At 47.6% G+C, this 14,728-nt stretch overlaps 1 protein-coding gene across 1 annotated transcript; it reads right to left on the bottom strand.

The window, feature by feature from the left end:
• Nucleotides 1-8,990: 8,990 nt before the first annotated feature.
• On the bottom strand, nucleotides 8,991-11,267 carry LOC123132713 (transcription factor MYBC1). The gene has a single exon (XM_044552535.1). The coding sequence runs from the start codon at nucleotides 10,852-10,854 to the stop codon at nucleotides 9,928-9,930; it is 927 nt and encodes a 308-aa protein (XP_044408470.1). The 5' UTR covers nucleotides 10,855-11,267; the 3' UTR covers nucleotides 8,991-9,927.
• Between the last annotated feature and the right edge of the window lie 3,461 nt (nucleotides 11,268-14,728).

Raw genomic sequence — 14,728 nt, 5'->3', positions numbered from 1 at the left:
TGAATGTAGCTCTAACCCTAATGACTACCCTCCTCGGTTTATATAGACACCGACAGGGTTAGGGTTACCGAAGATAGATTACAATAAGGAATTAAAGAGATCCCGCGCCTTCTTGACTTGGGGGGCACACCACGGCTTCATAGATATCCTGTCAATATACGGCTCCACCAGTCCAACCCATGTACAATGGGTCGTCGCCCCGAGGACCCCTTAGTCCATAACTCCCTCACCTATGCACTACTGAAATCCAGTTCTTTGTCGTCAGCTGGCCGATGGCAAAGAAGGTCTTTTCCGTCCGCTTGCAGAAAACGGACGGCAAAGAACTGGCTGATGGCAAAGAAGGTCTTTGCCATCAGCCAGTTCTTTGCTGTCAGCTGGCTGACGGCAAAGAGGGAGGTGGGCCCCACTAACGAGCAGCTAAAAAAACTAATGGCCTCCTCTTTGCCGTCCACTAGCGGACGGCAAAGAGCAAAAAAGCGGACGACAAAGGGGGCGGACGACAAAGGGGTTAACCTAACTAATGCCCCCACCCCGCCCCTCCCTCTCTCTCTCTCTCTTTCTGTCCGCCTCTCCCCGATGAGGCCACCGCCGCCCCAACCACCCGCCGCCGCGCCTCGCCCCGTCGCCCCGACCAGCCCCCGCCCCTCTTGCCCCGTCGCCCCACCACCCGTCGCCGCCCCTCGCCCCGTCGCCCCACCACCCACCGCCACCGTCCCTCGCCCTCGCCCTGTTGCCCCACCACCCGCCGCCCCTCGCCCCGTCGCCCCACCTGCCGCCACCGCCCCCACGCCCCCTCGCCCCATCACCCACCACCCGTCGTGACCTTCCCCTCCACCGGCCGGCGCCGCCCCAGCTGCCGCGGCCCCCTCCATCGGACCGCCGCCGCCACCGGCCGCCGCGGCCTCCCCTCCATGGGACGCCCGTCGTCCCCACCCACCGCGGCCTCCCCCTTCACCGGGCCACCGCCTCCCCTCCACCGGCCACGCCAACCCACCGGTGAGTAATCTCCCCCCTTTTTAGTTTAGTTTGTTTAGATTCTTTTAGTTAATTTAGTTTCTGTTTTAGTTATAATTTTACTTTAGTTTTGGTTTTAGTTTAGTTTTAGTTTTAGTTTTAGTTTAGTTTATTTTAGATTAGTTTTAGTTTTAGTTTAGAAGAAGAAGAAGAGTAGAAGGAGGAAGGAGGAGGGAGGGAAGAGAGGGAGAAGAAAGAAAGAAAAGAAGAAAGAAGAAAGAAGAAGAAGAAGAAGAAGAAGAAGAAGAAGAAGAAGAAGAAGAAGAAGAAGAAGAAGAAGAAGAAGAAAGAAGAAGAAGAAGAAGAAGAAGAAGAAGAAGAAGAAGAGGAAGAAAGAAGAGGAATAGGAGGAGGAGGAGGGAGGAAAAGGAGAAGAAGAAGAAGAAGAAGAAAAGAAGAAGAAGAAAAGAAGAAGAAGAAGAGGAAAAAGGAGAAGAAGAAGTAGAAGAAAAAGACACCCTGACACCCCGACACCCCGACCCCGACACCCCGACACCCTGACACTCCGACCCCGACACGCCACCCCGACACCCCGACCCCGACCCCGACCCCCGACACCCTGACACCACACCCCAACCTCGACCCCGACACCCCGACCCCGACCCCGACCCCGACACCCTAACACTTAGACCCCGACACACCACCCCGACACCCCGGCATGACACCCCGACCCCGACCCCGACCCCTGACACCACACCCCGACCCCGACACCCGGACACCACACCCCGACCCACACCCCGACCCCGACCCCGACACGCCACCCCGACACCCCGGCACGACACCCCGACCCCGACCCCCGACCCCCAACAACCTGACACCACACCCCGACCCCGACCCCGAAACAACACCCCGACCCGACACGGAACCCCGACCCCGACACGACACCCACGACAGTAGAGGTCGACGGGGTCATATATTTGTGAATTATGAGTTAGGTCATATATTTTTCGATTTTGTTATGAAAAACATCATATATAATTGTGTTGATCGGGTAGATTTAAATGTGCAGTTGTTTCATCGCTGCGAGGTTTGGTGTTCGACGACCTCCCCGTGTGTTTGACGAGCTCTGCTCCTTGGTTTGTGGGTGAGCACAAATGACATGTCCTCCTCTCCCCCTTAATTATTTGCTCTGTTCCGGTGTTCGTGCCGATGACACTTGCTAGCTAGCTATAGATGTGTCTTGAATCATCAATATGCGTAACCAATATGTGTCTCCCGTTCGAAAGGGTTATAGTTATAAATATGCATGCATTTGCATATTTATAACCGTGATTCTTTCGAATTGTCCAACGATGTCCATGGACAGCCCAAGTATGTGTAGATTGGGTTCGTTTTCCCATATGCTTTGCTCCGGATCTGACGCATAAATTCCACCAGTGCCTCCCCTGTTGTTCTCCGGGTACACATCCTCTCTGTTTATTGCAGAGACGTGTATCAGGAGAACAGCGGAGAGGTGCTGAATTTTGCATCGGATCTAGATCATAGCATGGGGAAATGAACCCAATCTACACATACTCGGGTGGGATTAGGACCTATCATTACCTACTAGAGTGTAGGTTGCATGGACGTAATCAAATTGACAAACTAGATCAACTGATGAATATATACATGGTGAATTATATATATATATATATATTATATATATATATATATATATATATATATATATAATTGTTGTGTGTCCAGTAGCTCTGAAAGTCAAGATGAGCAATTGTGCGTGGATGTACACCGGTCACACTGGTCAGAACAAATGGAGCACTGAATGGTTCACAAAAACCAAGGGGTTTGTGCAAGCCGCATTTGCAAATGGCCAGAGGAAAACCTGGTGCCCCTGTTTCCGGTGCGACAATTGGGAAAAGAGGATAGAGGCTGAAATAGGCAAACACCTGCAGAAGAGTGGTTTTACGCCCGATTATACAATGTGGACATTTCATAGTGAGTCTGCCCAACGTGACTGAGCTGAGGTGGATCGTCATCGCACCGACGAGCATGGTACCGGGATGGAAAACATGGTGCAAGACTTGGATGATGCTCGGGATTCGGACGAGGAGATGAAGGAATCTGCAAAGGCCTTCAATGAAATGTTGGAGTCTTCAAAACGTCCGCTCCACGAGCACATTGAGCTTTGTCAGTTGGATGCCATCTCACAAGTAATGGCTTTGAAGGCTCAGTTCAACTTGGGCAGAGAATGCTACGACGCAATGATGACAGTATTTTGACGCTTTCTACCCAAAGGCCATGTAATGCCTACAAACCTGTATCAGTCAGACAAAATCCTCCATGCACTGGAGATGCCCTATGAGAAGATACATGCCAGTGAGAAAGGATGTGCCTTATTTAGGCTTGACTATGCGGACTTGAACTATTGTCCCAATTGCAAGTCTTCCAGGTATGTTGTGGTAGACAACGGTATGGGTGAGAAAACGCAGACCAAAATCCACGTTAGTGTTCTTTGGTATATGCCAATCATACCAAGACTTCAACGTCTTTTCATGGTCGAAGAGATGCCCAGACAGATGACATGGCACAAAACAGGCAAAAGAACCGAACTAGATGCATATGGGAATCTGATGATGGTACACACATCATATGGTGTTGCGTGGAAAAAGTTTGATGAATTACATGCTGACAAAGCGGCAGATCCGAGGTATCCTCGAGTCGGCATCAGCACGGATGGGTTCAGTGTGTTTGGTCTGATGGCAGCCCAATACAGTTGTTGGCCCGTATTTGTCTTTCCACTCAATCTCCCTCCCGGACAGATTATGCAAAGAAAGAACATTTTCCTGACGTTGATAATTCCAGGGCCCAACCATCCGGGGAAATATGAATGTGTGCATGCAGCTGCTTAAGGACGAATTGCAAGAAGCATGGGATAATGGGTTCAAGACATACGACTCCTATAGCAAATGGAACTTCATAATACGTGTCTGGTACATGTACTCGACGCATGACTTGCCGATGTATGTGCTATTCGTTGGCTGGTGTGTGCATGGAAGGTTCCCGTGCCCCACATGCAAGGGAGCTCTTGAGTTTCGTTGGCTTCAGGCCGGTCGCAAGTTTTCTTGCTTCGACATGCATGGACAGTTCCTGGATCCTCGCCATAAGTTCAGGAAAGAAAAGAAGAACTTCATCAGAGGTAGAGTTGTCAACAACTCTGCACCACCTGCGTTGACAGACTAACAGAACCTGGATCAGTTAAATGCTCTCGAGCTAGATCTACAGCGTCCAGGGTACTTCAAGGGGTATAATTCTAAGCACGCCTGGACTCACAATGCATGCTTATGGGATCTGCCGTACTTCAAAGACCTCCTTTGCCCACACAACATCGACGTGATGCACACCGAGAAGAATATCGCCGAGGCACATTTTGGTACATTGTTCGGCATAGATGGGAAGTCAAAGGATAATACTAAGGCTAGAGTCGATCTGGAGGCGCTATGTGATAGGCCGATACAAAACATGAAAGAACCGAAAGGAAAGCAGAACTGGACGAAGCCAAAGGCATGGTTCAATCTTGGAAGGCCAGCTATGAGGGAAATTATCTTGTGGGTGAAAATGCAGTTGATATTCCCTAATGGGTATGCAGCGAATCTAAAGAGGGGAGCGAGTCTTGATAAATTGAAGATATTTGGTCTCAAGAGTCATGATTGACACATATGGATTGAGCGGGTAATGCCGGTGATGTTGCGTGGCTTCATCCCTAAGGATGAATGGCTAGTACTGGCAGAACTCAGCTATTTCTTTCGTGTTCTTTGTGCGAAAGAACTATCGCCTGGCATGCTAGAAGAAATGGAAGAGTTGGCGCCGGAGTTGATCTGCAAGTTAGAGAAGATCTTTCCACCGGGCTTCTTTAACCCAATGCAGCATTTGATTTTGCATCTCCCGATCGAGGCAAGATTGGGGGGGCCCATGCAAAATCGTTGGTGCTACCCAACTGAGAGGATGCAGAAGACGCTTCAAGAAAAATGTAAAAATAAACGTAAAATTGAAGCACCGATGGCCAAGGCATTCATCACTGAGGAGGCGACAAACTTTGTGACAGCACACTACGAAGCCAAAAATCGTCATTTGCATAATCCAAAGCCTCGGTACAATGCTGACGACCCTAAAAAGGGTGGATCCAACCTCAGCCTATTCAAAGGGAATCTCGCACCAGCCAGTGGTTCGAAACCAGTATCTTTGGATAACGAAGAATGGCGGACCATTTTGTTGTATATCTTCAATAACCTGATAGAAGTGCGGCCGTACATCGAGTAAGTTCTCGGTACATTGTTTCGCAACTTCTACTTCCTTTGAATTGCTCTTATTCTTGGATATTTCATACAGTCGATACGTCGCCATATTCTTGTATGGAGCGGTGATCCAAAAGGATTCCGTCGAAGAGTATGAGCTTCTCGCAAAGCAAGGAGGCGGCTATCCCAGTTTCATCTCTTGGTTCAAACAAACGGTAATTTCTATTAGACAATTTCATTTCATTCGCTAATTTGGGCGTAATGCAACAATCCTTTCGTATTAAACTTGTAGGCTAATTCAGAGTCTATGGACACCGAATTGAGACAAGTCGCTAATGGTTTTGACTATAAGGTCCGTTCATTTGACAAATACGACATCAGCGGGTATCGCTTTCGTACCTATGGCAAAGAGCTATCTATGGCCGTCCGAAAGTCTACAAATTGTTGTGTATCTGCTATCGGCGAAGGAGGTACTGAGTATTATGGGAGAGTTGAAGCAATTTATGAACTTCTATTCTATGGTGAAAACCCACCGAATGTCGTAGTCTTCAAATGTTATTGGTTTCAGCCGAAGGAGACTAGAAGGACTCATGAACATATAGGGCTAGTTGAAATCAAACAAAGCACCCATTTAGATGTTCCTGATGTCTATATTATGGCTCAACATGCGACCCAAGTATTCTATCTACCGTGGTCCTGATGCAAAGAAGCCACGCGGCGGCCACCTGTGCTCCCTGGGAGCTGACCCATTTGGTCAGTTTGCCTACATCAACGGATGGCAAAGCCTTTGCCTACAGTGGCAGACGGCAAAGAATCACCACATTTGCCTACAGTGGCGGACGACAAAGCCTTGGCGGGCAGTGACGTCCAGCTGACATCATACGGTGGACGGCAAAGGCCTGATGCTTTTTTCCGTCAGCGGCGGACGGCAAAGACTGTCGTTAGCCACCTAACGGACTAACAGCTATTTCCATCGGCTTTCTTTGTCGTCAGCTGCTGATGGCAAAGACACCTTTGTCGTCCGCTTCAAAAAGCAGACTGCAAAGTAGCTCTTTACCGATCCTATCTTTGCCGGAGCCTTTTGCCGTCCGCGGCAGACGGCAAAGGCATTTGTCGTCCGCCATCCTTGCCTTTGCCGTCTGTCGTGGCAGATGGCAAAGTAGCTGATTCCTGTAGTGATGGATGTGTAATGTTCAGCGAGAATAACAAGAGGAGGCAGTAAATATGCTCTGTAATTACCGATTGGACAACATACACATGGATAACAAGAGGAAGGAGTAAATATGCTTCGTATTTTTTCGTGGGATAAGAGCCAAGAAGCCATAATGTCAAATATAAATAAACAAAGGAAGGAGTAATTTACTCTCTAATTATAGGTAGGATAAGAACTATGGAGTGATAACATGTGGAAGGAGTAAAGATGCTCCACCATTATCAACTAGATAAGACTCATGGAGCGATAATATGGAACAGAGACAACCGGAGGAAAGAGTAAATACTCTCCATAATTCTCGGTAGGATAGGACCCATGAAGCAATACCATGGAACAATGATAACATGGCGAAGGAATATATCTACTCCGTGTTTATCGATAGGACTACCTATCTTGCGTCAATGTGAAATAAAGATAATGAGTGGAAAGAATAAACATGATCAGTAACTAGTGGTAGAAAGATAGCTGTAGGAAATAGCAAATATACTCCATAATTATCGGTAGGATACGACCCATAAAGTGATAACGTGGAGCAAAGATAACGGGAGGAAGGTGTAAATGTGCTCCATAATTATCGGTAGGATAAGACCTATGGAGCGATAGCATGAAACAAAAATAACGGGAGGAAGGTGTAAATGTGCTCCGTAATTATCGGTAGGATAAGACCTATGGAGCGATAGCATGAAACAAAAATAACGGGAGGAAGGAGTTAATGTGCTCAGTAATCCTATGGAGCGATAACATGAAACGAAGATAACGGGAGGAAGGAGCAAGTATGCTCAACAATTACTAGTGGCATAATGTTAAACATAGATAATGACCCCCCACAAAAAAACAGAGATAATGATCCCCCGCAGATTAAAGATGGAGATTAGAAATTACCCCTTCAAATAAAAGGGTAATATAGTCTTTTGTGTCCAAATCAATGTATTCAATTCGTTTGATCTGCCTTTTGATATAATGATAGTTTTTTAAAGTAACTTTACGATTCATGTAAACTTTTAACGGTGGTATACTGAAGGAAAACTCAAACCTAAAATCCAATGTGTGACTCCAAAGAAAATAGAAGGTTCTACATCATGTGCATATGTGATTTGTTTCAAAATTTCCTAAAACTGGTAGATACTATGATTTCTTGTTACCCGGTAGCCAAAAGTGCACACACTTTTTGTTTTGAACACAATACAATTGAAGTCGCTCACATACACGAGCATACGGTCACCAGGCCGAGGCGGCATAGCATCTTGAAATTTTAGGAAGTCACCATAGGCACCTGGTAGTCGATGGAAATGTCTGGTCCCAGTGAACAAACACCACCGAAAGCCTGAAATAAATCCAGAAATAATGCAAGCACCAATGTGAGACTAGGACTTGACCCTGGTGGGCTAGGGATACCACTGTCCTCATAAGCATCCAACCACAGATTGGTTCGCCAAAAGAGCACACTCTAATACGTATTGTATCTAACATTGATCAGACATAGATGAAATAACACTGAACTTTTAAGCCTTTTTTACAGGAAATGTGAGGTGGTCACTGGATTTCACACGGTGTCCCCGCGCGAGAAGCGCGAGCTCGCCCTTGTTGTGCTCATACCATGGGAACACGACTGGCGAACCTGGTCAGTCGCGCGGGCGCACGGCTCCAAGTCGTTGAATCATACGTAAAACCAAACGATTCCAACCGTGCGTTTTCGTGTCCGATGATGAGATTTTTTGACGCTAGACACTGACCCGCTCCCTGCCGCTGCTGCGCCGATTCATTCACCAACCCGTTGTGTGTGGGAGGGGAGAACCGGGAAAGTAAAGAGCAGTCAGAGATGGTGGAAAACCAAGCAAGCAATGCTACCGTAGCATGTCCCGAGGGAGGGGAGGGGAGGGGAGGGGAGGGGAGGGGATGGGTGGGGGACAAGACAAGTCCTCGTCGTCGCTCACCTGAACAAAATCCACACACCTCGCTTTCTTTACCTGCGGGGGATGGGCCGATCCGCATAGATTTTTTTCCCATTAACGCCTTGGTCGCTCTCGTGGTCACATCACTTAATGCCAGGTCACGCCCCTAACAGCAACACGAACCCCGCCCCTCCGTCCTCGGAAAATCAATGCCGCAGCGGCTCCCCCAATCCATCCACATATCTTTCTTCGGACTCGTCAACGCCAATACAGATCAGATCAGATCAGATACACTCCTGCCTGCGCTACATACTCCTAGATGGCTACGGGGAATGTGGTTGAGCAAATCACATGACATCGTAGTACTCTCTGATCGTCACTGGCAAGTCAGCGAGTGTTTGAGAATTCAGATCCATGTTACCACACGAGCTCTAACCTGCCCTGATAAATTACCACTGCCAAGTTGCTCAGATGATCAGGTGTACACTGCCAGCTTAGGAATTCATGATCTACGCCTGGTGGTGAACAGTGTGACGCCTTCATGCATTGGGAGATGAGGCCATGTCGCAGGACAGGAAAATACTGTACCAGTAGTACTATTGATTTGAACATACTCCCAATTAAGCATCACTGTCCTCGCACAATTCAACAAGGTTTTCAGTTTTAATTTATTTTGTTATTATTGGCGCTACAAGAAACAAGAAGCTTTTAGAAGGGAAAAGAGAAAATTTACAAATGATTACTACACTACTACCATAAGAAACTCCAATTTGAGTTGCTCTGATCATGATCCTAGAAGCAGCAGAATGTAAGAGCAACTAGTGCAACCTTCCTTTGCTACACATGTTCATCCTCTGATGCCCAAAGGACGAGGAGCTATATTGTCATCATGCCGGTACAAACAAACTTAATTCTCAAACTTATTCACCTCCAACCTCAGGGTGGGTGGGTCCTTGATATTATTCAATCCTGCCTATATCATCTCTACTCAACTCACCTATGCAATCTGCAATGGTAGATGATTGCATCACTTGTTTGGAGGGATCACAGCTCACATGCAGATGGTTGCATCACTCAAGGACCAAGTGTCAGTCGCCGAGATGAGCAGAGCAGACTGGCCCCTGGATCCTCCGCGCAATTCGCAAGGATTGAATTTTACTCAGAGAACCAACGGCATGAATGAAAGTACTAGCAGGCAGCAAATTTTCACAACTTTTTTACCGTCTAAAATAATTGTCTCTAGGGCTAAGCTTTATGTCATCAACAGCAAAGAACAAGGAGAGAACGGGACAGCAATGACAAATATCCGCAACACAAGAACAGAACAGAAGCACTGGCGAAGAGAGAGATAGATAGAAAATATGGATGGATTGGATGGGTGGCGGAGCGCTAATTCCCAAGAATTCTTGGCCTCTATGATATGACGATGTGGTGAATCTTGCTGGGATTCTATGCCGATCTGTGGGAAGTAGCGGCGGCGGCAGAGGGGAAAACGAATTTTATATACCCGAGGAGGACGGACGGACGGACGGATGCCCCTCCGCCATTCGATGCCGGTCACCGTCGATGTCGACACTCAGTGCTCGCCGGAAGTCGGGAACAGCGTCAGCTCCCGGCGCCCGCCGCCGCCGCCGCCGCCGCGGGACCCGAGCTCCAGCTCCTCGGCGAAAGACGACGGCGCCATCATCCCCATCGCGGCCCCGCCGCCGACCATGCGGTGGTGCATCCCGGGCGGGCCGACTGGCGCGCCGCTGGCCACGGCGCGGCTCAGGAACCCGTGGTCGAAGCCGCCGCCTGGCCCGGCGCCGTAGTGGCCGAGCGGGCGCGCGGCGGGGTGGTGGAAGTGGGCGATCTGCTGCGGGTGGTGGTGATGGTGGTGCGCGGCGGGGTGGGCGGGCATGGCGGCGTATGGAGTGTAAGGGTCGGCGACGGCCGGGCCGCGGCCGGGCGGGAGGAACGGGGAGGGCCCGGTGGCGAAGAGGTGCTCGGTGGCCGCGTCGGTCCCGGAGCCGGAGGAGTGGCTGCCTCCCCCGCCGCCGCCGCCGTTGCCGAGCCCCTGCATGCGCTTGAGGTAGAGGCGGTACTTCTGGAGGTGGGACGCGACGTTCTCGCGCGTGAGGCCGTCCACGCTCATCAGCTGCATTATGGTCTTGGGCACGGCGTTCTTGATGCCGAGGTGCGCCACGGCGTCGACGAACCGCTTGTGCAGCTGCGGCGTCCACACGAGGCGCGGCCGCTTGAGGGTCCTGGCCGGCTCCTCCCCGTTGCCGCCGCCGTTTCCGCCGCTGGAGCCGGCGGCCGACGACGCGCCGCCGTTCATCTCCTGGCCGCCCGCGCCGTCAGCGCCGCCGCTGAGCGGGCCGCCCCCGCCGTGCGTGGGGATGTCGAAGGCGGCGGCGAGATCGCGGGTGATGAGCGACTGCGAGAGCGGCATGAGCTCGTCCGGCGCCGGCAGGTCCTCGTCGAAGCGCGCGAACCAGCTTGGCTCCTCCTCCTCCCTCATCCTCCCAAGCCCGGAGCAGAGCAATTCGCCGGCTTGGCCGCAGTCCTCCGCTGGCAGCAGCAAGCGAGAGAGCACGGGAGGAGGGCGTGGGGAGGAAGGAGAGGATGGGGAGGAGGGAGGGGGTTACTTCGAGGTGGATCTCTCTTCTTCTAAGCTTTCGTCTCTCTCTCTCCTCTCTCACTCGTTTGGGTCTTTCTTTCTGCCCGCTGCTGCGGCTGCTGCTGTGATATCCCCCTCTTTTCTCTCTCCCCCCCTATCTATCAACAATCTGCTCACACCTTTTCCGCCCCTTCCCCCTCTCTCTCTCTCTAGGATGGACGCTAGGCCGATGATGAGTGAGGAGGAGAGTATCTCACGAGTTCGGGAGTGGTGCGGTGTAGTTCAACTAGTGGGCTGCCCCGCCCTGCCCTGCCCTGCCTCTGTCTGGCTTTAAAGCTATTTTTGTGTTATCCCTGGTTGCTTTGTTTGTTTGCTCGCTTGTTGGTCCTGCCTTCACACTCAATTATGTGTGATTCTCCTCCCCCTTTCCCATCTCCTCCTACATATCCTAGATAAATACGAGTAATAAAGAGAAAATGAAAAAGATAAGTCGGGAGATTTCGTTTTCCCGGGATTTCCGGGGCACGTATCTACACATGCATCACACACAGGATGACAAAACAAAAACATTGGACTGGAAAAGGACGAGACGGGACGAGACGACGGGGAGATATCTTCTTAGCTGGAGTTTGGTTTGTCCTCATGTGGACATGTCGCTCGCCTCGTCTCGCCGGATCACACCCAACCGAACGGAACCAGGGAGCGGGAGTGGTGGGGAGGGGGAATCTCGTGTGGCTCGTGTGCCCTCGGGGTCGATCGAGGTGGATATCTCTCGCGTCCCGCGTTGCCTGGATGGATGGACGGACGGACGGAGGACGGATCGATCGTGTGGACCGACTGGATCTATCTACGCAAGGGGTGGGGGTGGGGGGGGGGGGGGGGGGGGGGCTGGATCTCGTACGTGCTCCCACCTAGCTGCTGCTGCTGCTACTGCCGCAGGTACAGCCGTTCAGCATCTAGGAATGTAGCAGTAGTAGGATTTGGTTGAGTGAATCTCATGTTGCTGTTCCGGTTAAAAGTTACTCCCTCCGTAAATTAATATAAAAATGTTTAGATCACTATGATATTATATTAGTTTATAGAGGAAGTACTTAGAGGGTGTTTGTTTCCAGGGACTTATTGGCTTTAGGGACTTAAAAAAGTCCCTATAAGTCCCATTTAAACCAAACAGGAGGGATTTATAGGGACTTATAGTGGGCATTTGGGACTTATGAAATAAGACTCTCAAGGAGGGACTTATAGTTGTAATATGGTCTTATAGGGACTTATAAGTCCCAGGAATCAAACAGGTAGGGACTTTTTAGGGACTTGAGATTTATAAGTTGGGACTAAAAAAGTCTTAGGACTTATGAACCAAACAGGGCTTAAAAAATCGTATTCACTCGATTTGATTGTGATTGGACCGGTCAAAGGCTCCTTGCATTCTCACCGTTTGTTTCTATGGGTACTATAAAATCCACCAATCTCGCTTTCAATCAAGAAACGGCTGTCCCCGGCTATTGGGTCATGGGACTACTTTTAGTCATGGGTGATCCAAACATGGCCTATTGGGTCTACTCTCGCAGCTTCTTTTTTCTTTCTGCACAGAAAAGGGAAGTGGTAATAGTACTAATAATTGAGAAAAGGCAGGATTCAATTTGGATTTGTTCTCGACCGTGGCAATTAAGCCGGGGACAGCCGTTTTACTGCAATTGATTGGTGCTGTTATCCAAGTCTTACGACTAATAATGGTTCAGAATATTTAGTACTTACCTCCGTCCAAAAATATTTAGAGGGTGCTTGGATACGTTTTAGTCCCATGACTAAAAGTAGTGGGACTAAAACTTGCTAGCCTCACCCATGCTTGGATCCAAATACTAAAGAAACTAAAATCAAGTTATTGAGCATTTATTATCCTACAAACCCTCCAATCCAGAACTCGCATATGTTAAAGGAGAGGAATTAAATGAGGAGAGAGAGGGCTAATACATATTTTAGTAGGTTTCCTATGAGTACAATTTTTTAGCCTCAAGACTAGTTCTAGCCTCTCTTTAGTCAGGGGTGCTTGGAACTTTAGCCTCTAAAAGAGACTATTTTTACTCAGACTAAAAATAGTCCCTTGGATCCAAACACCCTCTTAACGGAGAAATAGAGGTATCTAGACGTATTTAAGTTATCGATACATTTATTTTTATATATTTCTGCAGCAAGTAATTTCGGAAGGAGCCTTTACTACTCTTCTACGGTGCATTACTCTTATCCACTGATGACAAAAATTAGATCTATACCTAAAACAAAACATAACGTGTATCTTACAGGGAGGTGTGGCATTAATTTATACAGTACCATATTTGAGTTCGGTTACACAATACAATTCCTAACAAAATTACCACTGCAGGCTAATTTTGTTTGTAGGATCTAAAAAATCATGATAATAAAAGATAGAATTTTGATTTTAAAGAAATGGGTTGCAAGACATAAAGAATGCTCTACCCACCCCGATTTGCGTGGAATCTTCTGCATTTTTTATCAAGCAAAAGAAGTGCCTAGTCCAATTTATTCAGGACAAGAGGGTTTTTTTTTGCGAGGGAAGAGGTTTTGTTGTTGTTAATACTAAGAAAATCCACCTCGATACAATAGCTCGAATTAGGACAAAATTATTTTCGTGCGGCCCCTTGTACTACTTATTTCTACTCTCTAGATTAATTGTCATCATGCAGTTGGATTTTTCTATTTTTATTTTTTGCAACGGCCACTCAGACTCCTTATCCTCTAGTGCCATCATAGCTTTGTCCTTTACCATAACAGCTTACGCGATCCTCATTATCCATGGAGTAGTTTTATTACCGTTTTATGGTCTGATATGGTTGTAGTAGAACAAAGCAAACATTCATTACTACGCGAATGTAGATCACTAGATTTCTACACGGATGTAGTTTCTAAATATATATTTTTTATCACATATAATACATATTTAGATAGTTACTAGTAAAAGGGCCCGTGCGTTGCAACGTGAGAAAGAAATACCACACGCTCTTAATTTACAAAAAATGGTCTATAATCTGAGTATTTGTAGCTACGGCCTAAACAAAAATGGTATTTGCCAACAAAAGCGCAATTTCAAGATTCCACATGTCTTCTATTTAAACATGGCTTGCATCTAGATTTAATACGTACGAAGAAACGGGCAAGGTGATGTTCAATTTCGTCTCTAATCCTGATTTTGCCGGGAACAGTACCAATATGAAAGAAAGACGGATAATGCACTGTTGATTAAGGTTGCATCCTAGATAGTGTTTTTTTTAAATGTTTAACAGGTAAAATAACATCATATTTAGATTCTATATATTTTTCTAATCAAATTCCATATATAACATGTTAAATTTGGAGTTATGGTTTAGAAGATATGAGTATTTAAAAAAAACATTTGATATGTATAGCGGGTTTAATATTAGAAACATGACGGAGTTTTCTATAAAATAGTATGACGGACTAAGAATATCTATTTCTTTTATTAGTAGGTACAGAAATCGTCGACCTAGAACTACGTGAATGACTTATTCACCAAAACGGAGGTAGTACATTGCATGCAAAATACTATTCTAAACGCTTTTATATTAGTTTACGGAGGGAGTAGTTCGTAGGAAAAAATCCCACCGCATCAGTACAAATCAAACAAACCTTTAAAAATTTGTATTTATTCACCAAAATATTTTGAATGAAAAGGTCCTAATTTTAGACATATTAAAATGAGGAATAATAGTGAACTGAGGGTAGCTTGGACCCACCAGTGTTC

The sequence above is a fragment of the Triticum aestivum genome, chromosome 1B (genome assembly GCF_018294505.1).
Source record: "Triticum aestivum cultivar Chinese Spring chromosome 1B, IWGSC CS RefSeq v2.1, whole genome shotgun sequence".
Classification (NCBI taxonomy): Eukaryota; Viridiplantae; Streptophyta; class Magnoliopsida; order Poales; family Poaceae; genus Triticum; species Triticum aestivum.
Note: the sequence above shows the minus strand (reverse complement) of the source record. Positions and strands in the feature narration are given on the sequence as shown.